The sequence below is a fragment of the Ochotona curzoniae genome, unplaced genomic scaffold, assembly GCF_017591425.1.
Source record: "Ochotona curzoniae isolate NIBS_2020 unplaced genomic scaffold, NIBS_Ocur_1.0 contig_883, whole genome shotgun sequence".
Taxonomy (NCBI): domain Eukaryota; kingdom Metazoa; phylum Chordata; class Mammalia; order Lagomorpha; family Ochotonidae; genus Ochotona; species Ochotona curzoniae.
In genome coordinates, this window is record NW_024466599.1 from 9,373,551 (window position 1) to 9,390,309 (window position 16,759).

The 16,759-nt window shown below is 43.8% G+C and overlaps 1 protein-coding gene across 2 annotated transcripts in view; it reads right to left on the reverse strand.

Moving 5' to 3' along the window:
• Positions 1–16,759, reverse strand: part of NBAS (NBAS subunit of NRZ tethering complex) — a 300,840-nt gene that overhangs the window by 272,658 nt on the left and 11,423 nt on the right. For both annotated transcript variants that reach the window (XM_040992846.1, XM_040992845.1), the window contains exons 6-7: positions 9,707–9,750; positions 3,555–3,688 (exon numbers count right to left, since the gene is read on the reverse strand). In XM_040992846.1, the coding sequence (XP_040848780.1) occupies positions 3,555–3,688; positions 9,707–9,750 (178 nt within the window). The remainder of the gene's footprint in view (positions 1–3,554; positions 3,689–9,706; positions 9,751–16,759) is intronic.

The following is a 16,759-nucleotide window of genomic DNA, read 5'->3' on the forward strand; positions in this document are numbered from 1 at the left end:
GAAGATTTTTCCCTCTCTTCTTGTAACTCCACCTTTCAAATAAATAAAACAGGGGCCTCAGGACAGGGAGTCTTGCTCGGATCCCGACTCCAGCCACCACGTGCACATGGTGAGCTGTCCCCGGGCCTGCGTGGCCTCGGGGGCTGCTCCCTTCAGGCGAGTACACCCAGGGAGGAAGTCTCCATGACTGGGCAGGTCCGGGACCCACCCACCACCTTCACTGGGCGATGAATGGGATTGGGGAGGGGCGCGACCTTGGGCCTGGAGGTTTAAACTTCCAGCAGCCTACCAGCTGCTGGTGGGCCTCAGGATGGGGTATTTGGTCAGATCCCGACTCCAGCCACCACATGCACGTGGTGGACTGTCCCTGGGCGGCCAGTGCACTCTTTGGAGCCAGGCTCCACCTTCTGGCGGCCCAGCCAGGCAACTCTGAGGTTTTGGTTCTTTGAATCACTGCTTAGGTAGCTCCAGGTTGATTCCACTGTGCTTCTGGGATATGGGTCAATCCTAAAGATTCCCAACGGCAGTAACTTCTCCTATGAAGAACTTTACAATGCTGAGCACTGAACACCAGCCCACGCAAAAGCTAGGGCCTGGGGCTTGCCTAGCTGAATCACATCCTATTACCTGACATGATGATGGATCAGCAGACGGGTCACATTAGGCAGGGGCATGACATTAACTAGCACTCGAGAACCATAACTGGGGGTAGAGTCTGTGGGCGATGTGTGAGCCACACCCTGTGGAAATTCTAGCCCCACTGGTTAGCTCAAGAGTTTGGGTGGTGATGGACTAAGCTAGGTGTGACCAAGGAGCCTGCCATCAATCAGAGGTAAAGGAACCCGCAACAGTCTGGACTGGTCAAGACACCAGCACCCGAATGTGCATCCTGAATAGGGTGTGGGGTGGGCCGGGCTGCAACGTTCACCAGCTCATACATGGCCAAATGGAAGGCCAGACTATGCCAGGCACTGGCCTAAAACCCACTGGCATGTATGAGAACTGGGTCTGGGAGTGGATCAAGTGGAGGCACTTGGCAAACTCCCATGGCGAGTCATAGCTCACACTGGCAACCATGTGGTCCAGACCTAGGGGTTGGACAAACTGGGCAAAGTAGCTCCAACAGTTGGCTAATGTTTGAATTGGTAATGCAACAGGATGTACTGGGCAGGACTGAGCAAACCTTAGCCTACAAGCGAAACTAGAAACCAGCATGGAGTACAGGTCATGCCGAGCTAGGCTTTTGCACCTACTGGTCGGCGAGAGTCAGGGAGCTAATTCATAGTGTCTAAGGAAGAGGACAGGACAGGTGAGGGGATGAACTAAGCTGAGTCAGAGCAACCACTGGCATGTGCCTGATCTACGACTGGGAACGGGCCAGGCTGGGGAGCTAAGGGGACAACCCTAGCTGGGCTGAGGTTCCCACCAAGGGGCACATGTGCTGGAACAGGGGCTGTGTTCTAATCAGGAAACGGTTGTAGTCTCCCTTGGCACTAATGTGGACTGGGACTGGATGCACCAGGTCTGGCCAGACCCCAACACCGTCTGGTGTCCTGGAGGACCAGGGTAGATGCGGAACAGACTAGGCTAGGTCGCAACCCCTACTGAGACATATGTGAGCTGTATGTGAGTATTGACGAGCCACGGCTGGGCTGAAACATCCAACAGCAAGAATCAGAGTGGGTTGAAGGCCAGTCAGGAAAAGCCCCTGTTCCTGCTAGGACAGAAGGTGAACCGAGTAGGGCTGGCTCATGGACCCACTGGTATGCGCAAAATCCGGCATTGGGAGGGGTTTTGATGGAGGAGCCTGGACAACTCCTCTGGCAGGACATAGTCCCAGCAGGTAAGCGCAAGAAGCATGATAGCAAACAGCTCAGAATAGGCCATGGAAAGTTTCCCACTGGCATACATTTGGCATGGGTCGGGGGAAGACCAGGCTAAATAAATTCACGTCATCCACTGGTAAATCCGAACACCAGAACAGAGTGTGGGTCGGGTCACGTTCGGTCGCAACAAAAACCAGTGCACAGTAAGGAATGCCAAGGTGAGGTTGCCTGTACCGGACATGACCACGGCACCCAACCAGCATGTGTGAGAACCAAGAAGTGGAGGGGGCAGAGCCAGCAGGGGAAATATGGGGGGGGTCCCCTTGCCGGTCAGCTACTCCCACGGGAGAGCGTGGGCTGGGATGGAGACAGACCAAACTAAACAGGGCTACAACACCTGTGCACCTCATGTGGACTAGCTCAGGCAAAAGCCAGGCTGAGCTGATTATTTCTACTGGAGCAAGCATAAATTAGAGTGGGTGAGGGTTGTTTGGGCTTAGCCGCAGCATCAGCTGGCAGAAGCTAGCACTAGGGCTAATTCTGTCAAGTCAAACCACAGAACCACCTGGAGACTCCATAATCCGGGAGTGAGAGAGACCTGAGAGGAAAACAGTGGGCTCCTCCCTCTGGGGTTACCACTCCCACTGGAAGGCACGAAAACTAGGACAGCAGCTGGGGTGGCTAGACAGAGGCACTCAACATCCGTGAGGGCTGGATAGTTGAGCTGGTTAGATGGAACTAAGCTTCAATACCCATCGACATGTATGAGAGCCAAATGGGATGTGGGACAGATTGGACTAGTCTGCTACACATACTGGCAAACCAGGGTAGGGGCTGGTCTGGTGGGGGTTATTGTGGATTGCTCTAAGCCGCAGCTCCCACTGGTTTATGCGAGGGCCGAGTATGTGCTGGGCAGAACCAGGCTGGACTGCAACACTCATTGGTTCCAGTGGAAGTTGGGACTGAAAGCAGAACCAACCCAGCAATTGCAGCCACCAGCTGATGAGGGTGATGGACTGTGCCGGGCCCTGTGCTTGCTAGAACACACAAGGATCTGGTCTAGGAATACCTCAAAGTTTCTTTGTGGATCTCCCCAATCGAAATGGCAGACTCAGAACCCTAACCAAGAAAAGACAGAAGACAGGTCAATCAACCACCTCAGCTATATGTTGGCAGCGAAATACTGCGCAAATGGAGACTCTAAGATGGACTATGTCAATCAATGGATTCTTCAAAGACCTCATTGTGCTTGGAATGGCGAGACTGGCAGTGATTCATAACTGGTGAACTATCAAAACCACTTGAGCAAGTATCTCAGAGCATGCCCCACATCCGAGACTTGGGGGCAGTGGGAACCTGGGTAGGGCTTTTCCCTCAATATCCCCCTTTACCTCAGATACATGAAGGAAACAATATTGAAATAGTCTTACCCACTTCCCTATAGCCCTTGAACCTTTTTGCCCTGGTTAACTATGTAAAGATTGTCAAAAATATAATATAAAAAATAACTTTTAAAAAGAACAAATTTTTTAAGTCACTTTCTACCAAAAAAAAAATAAAGAATACTGCATGCCTAGGTCTCCATCTCCACCTAGGCGCTGAGCATCTTAAACTCACAGCTTACTGTTCTGACTGGTATTTCCCATCTCTTCACATTCATTTCTTCAAGCATCTATAAACAAAACCGCCATTAACAACACCTATTGTCAGTTCAAGGCGTGTACATACCGGGGAGATGACAAAGAGCTCACTTCCCGTGAGATCAAACACCCTCACAGTTCCTGTGCTTTCGGCGTAAGCCAGCAGTGTGCAATCGTAACTCCATGCCACGCGTCTCCATTGGGGCTTGGGGTCTTTTGGAACTAGAACAAAAAGAAAAGGACAGATAACAATACACTGCAGTTTGGAACTGTAACTTAAATATTCAGCTACCACTGCACCTCCTGAGGATCACCAAAGCTTCATTCAACTGAAGAAAAGAGCTCCAGAAAGCCCTTCCAGTGAGACTGAGAAATGCAAACCAGGACTAACTTGATCCTGTTTGTTCAGTAGCAAAGCCTACTAGGTACCAGGGTCTGGTGAATGCTAAGGAACTCTGGGAATATTTCACTCCAAACAGTCATGAAGACTAAGCAAAAACTTAGAGAATGAGAAGGAAATAATTACAACCCAGTTAGCTCACCCCTTCTTAAAGCAAAAAAAAAAAAAAAATTTCAACTGAAATCATAAGCATATCAAACTCTAGAGCCAAGAATACACTGAGAGGGGACTTGCCCTTCACCAGGTGAGACCTGCCCCATAATGGGTCTCACCTGAGTTCCTAAGCCCACAAACCTGCCTTAGAAAGAAAGAGGGAGACCTAGCATGGTAGCCTAGTAGCTAAAGTCCTCGCCTTGAACACGCTGGGATCTCATATGGGCGCCAGATCTAATCCTGGCAGCCCCGCTTCCCATCCAGCTCCCTGCGTATAGCCTGGCAAAGCAGTCAAGGACAGCCTAAAGCCTTGGGACCCCGACCTGCATGGGAGACTCAGAAGAGGCTACAAGCTCCTGGCTTCAGATCAGTGTAGCTCCAGGCACTGCAGACACTTAGAGTGAATCAATGGGTGAAAGATCTTCCTCTGTGTCTCTCTTCTCTATGTCTGAATCTCCAATAAAAATAAATAAATCTTTAAAGTAAGTCTTTTACCAGTAAAAGTATCTACGTGTGAGGTGGTATGGTGGTGTGTGTGTGTAATTCTATGCAAAAAAAAAAAAAAAACCCACTTTCAGATAATATATTAACAGGCAACCCAAGACAGGATTCTCAGAGAAGAAAAACAGAGAGGGGTGCCCCAGCACCCTATTCATTTTCACAACCTACAGACTCAAAGAGGTTGGAGACACTTACAGTGCCCAGAATTTGCAAGACAAGATTCTAGAGGCTAGAACAGTGAGGCAGAAAAGGAGCCTGAGAAACCCATGGAGAAGAACGCTGAAGTCCGAATGCAAACAATGCTATAAACACAAAGGGAGGAACTCTATAAAAAGAAGAAAACTCAGATTTAAGTCAATGATCTGAACTTTATCTTCCACCCACCAAAATAGAACAAATTAAATTGACTAAAATGAAGGAGGAGAAAAAGGTAAAAATCAAAGCAAACAGATGAACACAGGAAGAGAAACAAAACCAAAAGTCTTCACTGAAGATTATTGACAAAATTGATAAAACTCTGCCCTAACTGAAATCAAGAAAAAGAATACATAAATTACAAATATCAAAAATGACTGGGACCAGCACCATGGCCCACAGGCCAATCCCCTGCCTGCAGTGTCAGCATCCCGTAAGAGCAGCAGTTCAAGTCCTGGCTGCTCCGCTTCTGATTCAGCTCCGTTAATCAAATGTTCACAGCAATTTCTTAATAGTGACCTTGTACCCTAAAATTTCCAATTTTTCCAGAAATATTCATTTGTCTAAAAATAAAATGAGGAGACATAAGCTGAAACTCGTGAATCACCATTCTAAAATGAAATGCTGCCTTTCTAAGTAAAGTCTTTTAAACAAGCTGCTAAACTTATTCAGAAAGTCATATTGCTCATCACCTAGCGGTATACCTTTGAAGCTGACAGAAGGAAGACAGAGGCGGCCATTCCAAACTCAGGGTGTCAAAGTGCCTGTGCTGGGGCCAGAGCAGTGGCATAGCAAGCTAATCCTCCACCAGTAGCAGTAACATGAAAATATCGGTGCTAGATTGAGTCAGTTGCTCCACTTCCAATCCAGCTCTGCTTATGGCTTGGGAAAGCAGCAGAGGATGGTCGCCAAGTTTGGAATCCTGCATCCATTTGGGAAACCTGGAAGAAGCTCTTAGCTCTGCTCAATGCATCCATTTTGGAACTCAATCAATGAATGGAAGACCATCTATCTCTCCTTTTCTCTGTAAAATCTGCCTTTTAAGTAAAAATAAATAAACCTCAAAGGAAAAAAAAAAAGCGCCCTGATACTAGAAGGCTGTTTGGATCTTAGCATGCCTACAAGAGACATGCAGATGCTGAAAAGCAGCAAGCTTGAGGCCGTGGTTATGGTGCAGCCGACGGACCCATTCCCTTTAACACCAGCACCCCATCCGGGCGCCAGATTCAAGTCCTAACCCACATAGGAGGCTCAGAGGGTTTCAGACTGACTCGCCCAACCCTGGTGGTTACAACCATCTGGAGCATTAACCACTGAATGAAGACCTCCCAATATCCCTCTCTCTAACTTTGCATTTCAAATAAATAAACAAGTCCTTTAAATTAGCAAACTCTGGTTTCTCAAAAATCAGAAACACAAGAAAAAAATTTTAATTAACAAAGAACAGCTCTAAAAGCAGTCTCACTCCATGTGCTTGTTTTAAGATGACTAGCCAAGACAGAAAGAGAAAACTATACTATATATGGCCTGCAAACAGAGCCAAAACAAGTTGCATTCCACATTTAAAACATTTGCAAATGGTATATTTTTTACAAAACAGTAATTGAAAAATATGAAAGTACAGCCAAATAGCTCCCATTTCAGTTTGCAGACTCTGCAATATGTAGCTTCAAAAATGCATTAAAAACAATCTGGCTCCCTTTTTCCAGGCACACACATGAAATATCATTTAGCATAAGCGAGTTATTCCCATAAAGATGTGCCAGATAATAAGCAAATGATCATTACCTCACATTATATGAAATGGAAAGAAGCCATTAATGCAGCATTAAGGTTGTCAATTCACACATTCAGAAGCCAACAATATAAAGCGCGGGTTCTAAAAGCACTGCCTCATCCACGCTGCCACAAACACTGCATACATGAAAAACTCTTAAATATTAAATCTATATGATATATAGAAGGGTTAAGCTTTCCATTTCTATGCTAACTTGCAGCTTTATCACTTTACTTACTGGCTAAGAGAAGGTGTCTACTGCCAATGCAGAGTAAGACCCTGCATGTCAATTATGCCATCTGCTCAGTGTGCTCCTCAACAGTGTTAGACTCCAAGGCTTCAGCCAATGCAAGGGCTGCAGTGGGAAAAGGCAACTGAACATTCCTAAACCGTTCTTCTAGGAACTTCTTGATTTCCTAAACTTTATTTAACCCAGGTTTGGTCTAACCCAATAGGCAGTGACAAGGAAAATAAAAGAGGGAAAACTCAGAAACTACTGAGACCCAAAATATTCAAACACTATCATACTGACATGTGAAGATACAATGCAGCATGCTTCTATTTCCAAATCAAAGACGGACTCCCAATAAAACTGTTGAGCATATCCTGACAACAGGATGCTGGCCTCTCTGCCATTGTCCATACCTACAATGTCAGGATACACTTAAATAGCAGAATGATGGACTTATGACTGTTTATGCAGGACTATATTATGGCAATAAAAAAGAGGAAACCAAAGGAGGGAGAGGACTTGGGGAGGGGAAATCCCAGAGACTATAGAACTGTATCATAAAATAAATAGAAACCAAAAATACTCAATTATTCTCCCTCCTTCTTTCATTCTCAAAAAGATATGACAGAGCTTCTCTACCCCCCTTGCTCCACTCAGAGTGCAGGTATACACATGTGCACATTAGGAATAAAAATCATGAATGTGATTATAATTATTCATAAATGGATATCAGTAAATTAATGGGAATAATACATATGATAATAATATAATAAAAGAGTACCTCAAAAGATTCATGGAAAATGAAAAAAATTAAGTTCAGAGAGGGCATTTAGGCTAGCAGTTAATATACAATGTACAATGTACCAGAGGTTTCAATATCCAATCCCAGCTCCAAGTCCAGCTTTCTGCTAAGGCTGACCTGACAGGGAGCAGGTGCTGGCTCAAGTTGTAATCCCGCCACTCACATGGGAAACTGGGATTGAGTTTCTGGCTGTCAGCTCTAGCATGGCCCAGCTCTTACAAATATAATTTGCCCAAAGTAGCACATCTGAAATGCAGTGAGAGCAGATGCAAAGTGTAAGCTGACATGACAGTATTTTCATACTGAAATGATCATTTGGCAAGGAGTGTCATGGATTGTTGAAGAGCCTCTAGAAAATTTCAGTAGCAGATTCACAAGATATCAATTAAAAGGCACAGAGAGCCTGTCCTAGGGATGCGATGGTTGAAAACTCTTCAAGCTAGGGAACCCATATCCGGGTTCCCCACTAGAAAGAAAAGATCTCCAGGACAATGTCTTGCTCACAGTCACTACTTAATAAACATTTGTCAAAGGAAGAAAAAAAAAAAAGCGAATAAACCAAAAAAAAAAAAAAAAACTTCCTAAATGTCTCCCTTGAATGACCTACAGAAAATGGCATCATTGACCACCCAGGGAGTATAGCAGAAGGAACAGATTATAAAAAGAAAAGATATTTTTATATAAACATGTAGGAAGTTTTGCATTGGCTACTGACTGCAAATACGTGTTATGTGTAAAACAATTCCCTAACAACTATCACTACCTTACCCTAATACACATGAAACTGTCTAAGAAAAATAACTGTTACACTGAGACAATATCAGCACTCATACAAGAAATAAAGGTTAAATACATGTCTCATTTCTGAACATATCTGGATGGCTGAGAACAAGAAAAACCTGAAGGAAACTGGTTCTAGGCTGCTAACAGTGCACTGCACAAGCTCCAGAGGGGCGTGATCGGGGAAAGCTGCACTGCCACCACTCCACTGCTTTCCACACTGCTAATGTCCTCCTACTGTAAATGACTTATTTTATTCCAATACTGCCTTTTTTTTTCATTACAAAGTCAAACATACAGAGAGAAGGAAAGACAGAGAGGAAGCCAATACTGCTTTTTAAGATAAAAACTTGCATGGCATTTTCTTTCAATCAAATAAGCAAATGCATATAAACTAAAGAGAGTGCCTGCAACGCAGCAAGAACACAGAAAGGCTTGTCATTATCACACGACCCTGAGAATCAGAGCAGGGTTCTTACAACTACCACCCCATCAGAGCAGCACACAGGCAGAACGGCAGGTCCTACAACTGTCCTTTCCAACTAGATAACAGATATATTCTTCCACCTAGCACCACTCTTACTTTCCTCCTGTAAGGCTCCCTCTGCATTTTCAACACTACTCTCAAAATCAAAACTCTAATGTCTTTTCCTAACTTGTACTGATTCTCAAATTTCCCTCCCAATGTCAGTTTTTCTTAACAATCTCATTTCATATCCCTAATTAGAATCTCAGTGTATTCTTTATTTATCAAGGTTTATATTTACATTTGTCACATGTGAGTATCTGGAATCATACCTCTGAACAATTCACAAAACAATTCACATGCACAAATTTTACATAGTGCATTCTTGTGAAACATCAAAGCCCAATCAAATCTAGGTATTTTTACAAGTCTGTATCTGACCAATTCTTGATTTATATCCTAGTATTTCTGTCTGCACTGAATCAAAAATTGGCCTAGACTTTTTCAAAGCACAGTTTCAATTTCAAATATATCTAAAAGGGTGCCAGCTAGTGTTCAAATTCAGCTTCCTGCTTGTGGGCGGGGAAAGTGGCAGAGGATGGCCCAAGTCCTTGGGACCCCAGGAAAAGGTCCTAGCTCCTGGATTCAGATTGGCTCAGCTCACTGCACCCATCTGGGAAGTAAGCCAGCAGTTGGAAAATCTCTCTCTCTGGTTCCCCCTCTCTCTGTAAACTTCACTTTACCATAAAGATAAATAAATGTTTATAATGTATATATTAATGAGTAAGAGAAACCAGCTAATAGTTTTGCAATTATTTTAATAAAGTTTTATATACCTTATTAATAAATATTTCATGAATACCTATCTAACATTTCAAAGCACTGTCAACCATGCAGATTTGAAATGCTCCACTTATAATTTGGAAACTCTTACCTTGACATTTCCCAATAATAGATGTAAAATCATCTTTTGCTGATCTGCAAAATATGTACAAAATTATTACAACATTTTAGCCATGAAAATGCTCTTGTAGGATTACAAAACAGTACAGATACTGTGGAATACAAAACGTTTACATATAGAAATGGTTTTATACTTTCAATAAAATCCTTTTATTACCTTCTCTTCAGCCTTATGCATCAGTGACAATTAGTTACACCAAAAAGATAATACAAACTTCAGAATGTTTTTAGCATTTATTTAGTTGAAAGGTAGTGGGTCAGAAAGAGAGAGAAAGAAAGCTCTCCTACCTACTAGTTCACTCCCAAAATGGTCACAATAGCCAGAGCTGGGTGAGACCTAAGTTAGGGGTCGGGACTTGTATTCTGGCCTTCTGCATGGATGAGAGGTGCCGAGTGCTCAGACCATCACCTGCTGCTTGCCCAAGCGTTCACCTGCAGTGTCAGCATCCCACACTAGTGCAGGATCAAATCTTGGCTGCTCCACCCTAGATTCAGTTCCCTTCTTACGGCCTTGGAAAGAGAAGTTAAAGCAGCAGCTAAAGTTCTTGAGAGACCCAGAAGAAACTCCTGGCTCCTGGCTTCGGTTTTAACAACCCTGCCTGTTGCAGCTACTTGGGGCTGAACCAGTGGATGAAAGATTCTCTCTCCATCCCTCCTCCTCTCTCTGAAATCTATCTCTCAAATAAATAAACAAATTAATCTTCTTTAAAAAATAATTGAATAACATCTGTCTAAAAATGTAATGTCTGTAGTAGCTGACCTAGTAATTCTACTTCCCTAAATTTATTGCCAGGAAATAATCATAAACATATAAATATCAAAAGAAATCATACAAACTAACTTATAACAGAGAAAATTAAAGCCAGTATAAGGAGATTAACTCACAAAATTTTACTATCTGCATTCAATGCAATTAATATGTGACACAGGAAAATATTCACAATATCTTTCAAATTTTATGCAGAAATAAGATACAAATTCAATATGAATTAAATGTAAAAGCTAACGCAAGTTACAGGTCAGAATCAAAAAAGTACAGTATCATTGCTCTAAATATATTATATACAGGGAATACATATATACTAAAGCAAAAGTTGCAAAGTACACCAAAATGTTAATAGTGGACAATTTTAAATATTAAAATTACATATAATTTTTGTTCCCCCTCTCTTCACTTAACTGCACCTTCAAATATATTCAGATTAGATATTGATTTTAAAACAAATTTCAATAACCCTTTAGCATTTTTAACTTTTTAAAATTGTTACACCAGGACTAAAGCCAATTACAAGTATGGAAGTAAGTCTCCTTGATTAAACATGTTCACCCAGAAGAGCTGAGAAATCAGATTCTGAGATGAAACTGAACTGGCTCCAGCTCTTCTGGATAACCTAGACAGAAGCTTCATTTTCCCTCTGAGAAAGTGAGGCAATAAGCTTGTACAACTCAATGAAAGCATTAAATGAGACATTATATACACAGACATTAATAAATGCTCATTATTCTTATCTTCAATATCATTAAATAACTGTCATTTTTTCTTGCAGAGGAAGAGAGAAATCCAGTTTTGTCAAACATGCATACAATTAATTCACATAGAACAGTTAAGCCCACTTTTGGGGAGTTATGCGCCTTTCATAAAAGTGTCTGATTTTAATGTTGTTTGTTATGTTTATGATCATTTCTACTTATTTCCAATATTTATAGTAGCCTTAATCATAAAAAAATTACTTCAGTACTCAAGAAGGAAAAAAATACACATCATAACCACTTATAACATGTAACTGCTGCCAAGTTACAAATTAAAAAGCAATTCTCAGTAAGTCAATTTTTTATGCACAGCAGCCCCACATACCCGCAGGTTATACATACCAGACCGGAACCAGCAACTAGTCATTTACAGCCCGTTACAAAACCAGGCGCAAGAGCAGTAACCCTAGCACTACCACACAAAAGGCAGAGCTGCTGCTCAAAATTCAACTGCATTGCAGCTTTTCATTTTCCTTTTTTCAAACTCATTTTCTAACTCCTAATATCCAAAAATGACAGACACTATCTTCCATATTCTGTTGCAATAAACAGATAAATTCCAAATGCCTGTTGGCTGCCTCCGACCAATACTGGAGCCAAGCCTGCACTGCTTATGCTTTTCACTGTCTGACATGACAAGTGCCTTAAAAACGTAGGGACAGTCACTATGAAGAGTTTATGTTTCAGATCCTTCAGGTCCTTCTTTCTGTTTTGACCACTGCACATGCTTCCTGAGACACACCTGCCTTTGGGTTACCATAAAGCTAGTGTGTATGTTTACACGGGCACATTGAATAAAAGCAAAGGAGTGCCGACTCAGACAGTGGACTTGTCCATTTCCCCTGGTCCACCTGCAAATATCCCACTTACTCGACAGATACAAACTCCCAATTCCTATTACATTCAAAGAAATTCAAAATTGCTGTGGGAAAGGAGCATTACAGAATCCAGATCCCACATAAACTATGTTCTTGGTAAATGGCACGTTGTGTGAAGCAGTTGGCCCTAAGTAGGATGGAGGAAGCATCCAGGAACAGATGGCTTCAGCTCAAGGCAACACAACTCAGTGGGCACGAGCATGAACACCAAAAGTGGAAGAGGCAAGTTCAAATCCTCAGACAAGTTCTTTAACCTTAATGTGCCTGCTTCTTCATCTCTAAAGTGGAAGAAAACAACACCTACTACCTCAAAAAGCTTCTGTTAGGAGTATTGAATTAACTGATGTAAAGCATGAAAACCAATCCCCAACACTTAACAGTTTATCTGCTCACCACTCAGTGTAACAGCAATACAGACTGGTATCACAGGAACATGAAGGACTGGCACCTGCCCAGCCCAGGAGGTGGGGAATCCAAAGTTCCCAAAAGACTTACTGTTACTAATCTTCTGTCGCTACAAAGCCCTTGAGACAAGCTACTTACACAGGAAACAGCCTAATGAAGTGCACGGTTTTAGAGGACCAACATCACATTTCTGAGTCTGCTGAACACAGTAGATGGCAATGCTGGAGCACCAATAGAAACAAAACCACATGACAATCCAAGAACTAGAGAGGGTGGCTGAGCCTGACCCAGCTATTTGTGACCAATCATCTCAGGAGAACCGCCTCCCAAATGCACACTCAGTCCCAAAAGCCCAGGGACCTCTTACTAGCACGCTCACAGCTAAAAAAACACGGAAGCAAGTTTCCATCCTCAAAGCTGTCAACATGCTATCTTAGGCTTTAAGGTTCTACATGAGTATGAGATCAAACCGTACATCAAACCATAGCACCCCGTCCATCCCTTGTGCCCCAAAACTCATGCCCTTCTCACACACCAAAAAAGAAGATTCTGGAGCTGACGTTGGGGCACAGAGTAAAGCTGCACCTGCAACACAGGATCCCATGTGGTCACCAGTTCAGGACTCGGCTGCTCTACTGATTCAGCTCCTTCATAATGTGCCTGGGAAACACTGCAAAAGAAGGTGCTAGTGCTTGGGACCCTGCACCCACACAAGACATCTGGAAGAAGCTTCTGGCTCTTGGCTTTAGCTCAACCCAGCTCCAGCTACTGTAAACCAGCATATGGAAGATCTCTCTCTCTCCCTCTTCCAATCTGTAATTAAATTAAATTAAAAATACATATATCTCCTAAAACCCCAAAGTTTTAATTCAGACCAACATCAATTCCGAAGTCTAAAGTCCAACTGTGAGCCTGTCCATCTTCCGGCTCCATCTTTCTCTGGTACAATACCATGATGGGCCATTACCAACGAGGGTACCCTGGAACAAGGAATAATTGGACTACAGTAAGCCAAAAACCCAGCAAAGCACACACAGCAAGTCTTAAAGTCACATGTTCAGCCTCCAGAAAACACTGTGCCTAGCCTCCAGAAGGCGTAGGCAGTCTCAAGCCTACGTAATGGTCACAGCCTAGCTTGAGTTCTCACAAGAATCTCCTCTAAAGTTCCATTAGGCACTGTCCTGGGAGCTTTTTGTGGAAGCTTTGACCCCACACTCTGGCTTGGCATTACCCTAGTAATACTAACAAATCACTCTACCTTAGGAACAGGTCACTGCCTGGGGGACCCAGGCCCTCAAGCTGTCGAAACACCCTCTGAGGGCCCAGTGCCATGGCCTAGCAGCTAAAAGTCCTCGCCCTGAACGCGCCGGGATACCATCTGGGCGCCAGTTCTAATCCCAGCTGCTCCACTTCCCATCCAGCTCCCTGCTTGTGGCCTGGGAAGGCAGTTAAGGACGGCCCAAAGCCTTGGGACCCTGCACCCGTGTGGAGACCAGGAAGAGGTTCCTGGCTCCTGGCTTCGGATCGGCGCAGAACCGACCGTTGCACTCACTTGGGGAGTAAATCAGACAGAAGATCTTCCTCTCTGTCTCTCCTCCTCTCTGTATATCTGACTTTGTAATAAAAATAAGTAAATCTTTAAAAAAAAAAAAAACCCTCTGAAATCCATGTGTAGGATTCCACAGCTTGGTTGAGCTCTGCCCACACTTCTGAGGCTGAACATACTTGTGTGCCAACTCTTCACTAGCATGCTGGTGGTAACTTTTCCTTCCTGGATTCTCCACTTGGGTGCCATTTCCATAACTTCACTACAAAGCATCTCCAACCTGCAACATGCATAGATCTGCTAAGTCTTCCTCTGAAATCTCAACGAAATCCCAGGACTCTTACATTCTGAGTGCTGGCAAACCCAGGATGTAAAGTTTGCCACCAGCACAAGCTGCAGTGGACCCTGCTCAAACCAGAGGTAACCCCAAGGACTGCTTCACTGGTCGAATGAACGTAAGCAAGTGCAACCCAAAGCAGTCCTGTGCTCTTCAAAAATGCCCCCAAATTCCGTGAAACAATTCTTGCCTTCTAAGTCCTGCACATAATAACCATTTTAACTGTGCTAATCTCTATTTGAAAGAGAGAGACTCTTGCACTGGGTTACTCCACAAAGGGCCACAATGACTGAGGCTGGGCCAGGTGGAAGCCAGCAACCTGGAACTCCATCTAGTTTACCACATAGGTGATAGGGGCCAATGTGAGCAACCTTCTGCTGTTCTCAGGCCATTAGCAAGGAGCTGAACTGGAACAAGAAGAACCAGGACTTAAACCAGCCCTCCCATAACAGATGCCAGTATTAAAAGCTCCAGTTTAATGTGCTGTGCCACAATGCCAGCCACTGTCCTAATCTCTTTGGCAGAAGTCCCTCCACTAATTCCCCTGTGATGAGAACACTTGGCTTTGTTCCTCGGGCCAGGCTTCAACTTTTTCAAACCCTTCCAGTCTGCACCTCTTCACTCCTGGGAAGCACTGCAAGTTACTAACAGTGCTAATGACATCCAACATTACAGCCGACACGATGTGTGTCTTGAAATCTCTTCTACTAAACAACTAAGTCCCACAAATGTAAATCCAACCTTCTATCAAGGATCAGGAAATGAACATAACAAACCCAGGTTCTTTGGTGGAAAGTTGCCTTTAGTCCAATCCCCAGTAGAATTATTTTTTTCTACCAGAAACCTGACCACAGACTTTGCTGTCCACATTTCCACCAGCATTTTGATCCTCAGATGCCTCATCAGATCCTCCTGCAGGCTCTGATTATGGGGATTCCAGCTTTTCTCTAGCCTGGCCCTCTAAATTCTCACATATCCTTCATATAGACTGATTTGAGAGCTCCTGTGCAGTTTCAGGAGTAGATAAATTAACAACCGCAACACTCTACACCAATTCTTCCACTTTAGTCAACTTTTCATCACTACAAGGAAATACCTGAGACAAGCTATTTATGAAGAAAAAGAAGTTTACTTATTTCAAAGTTTTGGACGTTCAAGTCCAACACAGGTAGCCCCACCACTTCAGCAACTGAGAAAGACAGTGGAGATTGGTGGCAGAGGGCCTGCAGAGGACGGATGCCAGGGTGAGGCAGGAAGTAGAGTGGCTGGGCCTCAGTGTGACCAACATCCTCAGGACAATGGCCTGCAAGGGCATCCCCCAGTGACCCAAGACACTGCCACTAGGCTGACCTGTACACACCATAGCTTAACCATTACCTTCTGTCCTTACTCCCCTCAATTTATGGTATGAGGATTTGCAGATCTCCAGTTCAGGAGCCACAGCAGCGTGGAATCACAGCAATTTGCTGGAGACACTAACTTCGTCACATCAAAGTCATGACAGTTACTAACACTGCAGAGTTCTGCAAATTACCACTGCACTCCTTTCAAACTTCATTACCAAGATCCATGAAACCACGGATCAAACTTTCATCTGACCAACATTCTCAAGACAAAGACGGAAACAAATTTTGCCTGTTGTTTGTAAACAAACCACATCATAAACACGTCTCACATTATTACAACAGCAGGTTTGGGAAGCACATGTCAGCTGTACGAACAGTATGAATACACCAACCCGATGATGCTCAAAAAGGCTGTTAAAAATCACAGAGGTTCCTGCCTACTAAAGCTGAATCAAATTAAGTAATTTTGCTTTGAAAAGGACTCATCTCTACCTGCCAGTTTTGACCTTGATAAATTTAACAGGCTTAAAATTTTTTCATTTGAAGATATTGACCACATGAGGGCAAACTGTGTGATTGCTCCCCAAAAAGCCATTGCCTCCCTACAGAAGATGGTACCAGTGGGGGTTTGGGCTGTGAACTTGACCCAATTCCCACAACACCTGTTTGGGATCTGCTGCTCTCTATGCTCCAGGTCAAATCAAACAAGCCAGCAGGATGGGCAGTTCTTTGTCTGGGTTCACCTCCCGAGTTCCCGGCGGAGTTGCTAGTGGAGTTCTGGCCACTGGTGGAGTTCAGATCGCCACCTGCTGAATGCCACTGGCATATCTTGTCACTTAAGCACCACACCGCTGTCTTCACTGCCTTCCTGTGTCCATCAGTCTCCAGGTGTCCCTCTGCTGTTGGTCTGTCCTCTATTTCTTGGAATGTGCCTTCTCTGTTTCACACTGGCTAATGTTTCTCCATCTGTTTAAATGTGTCC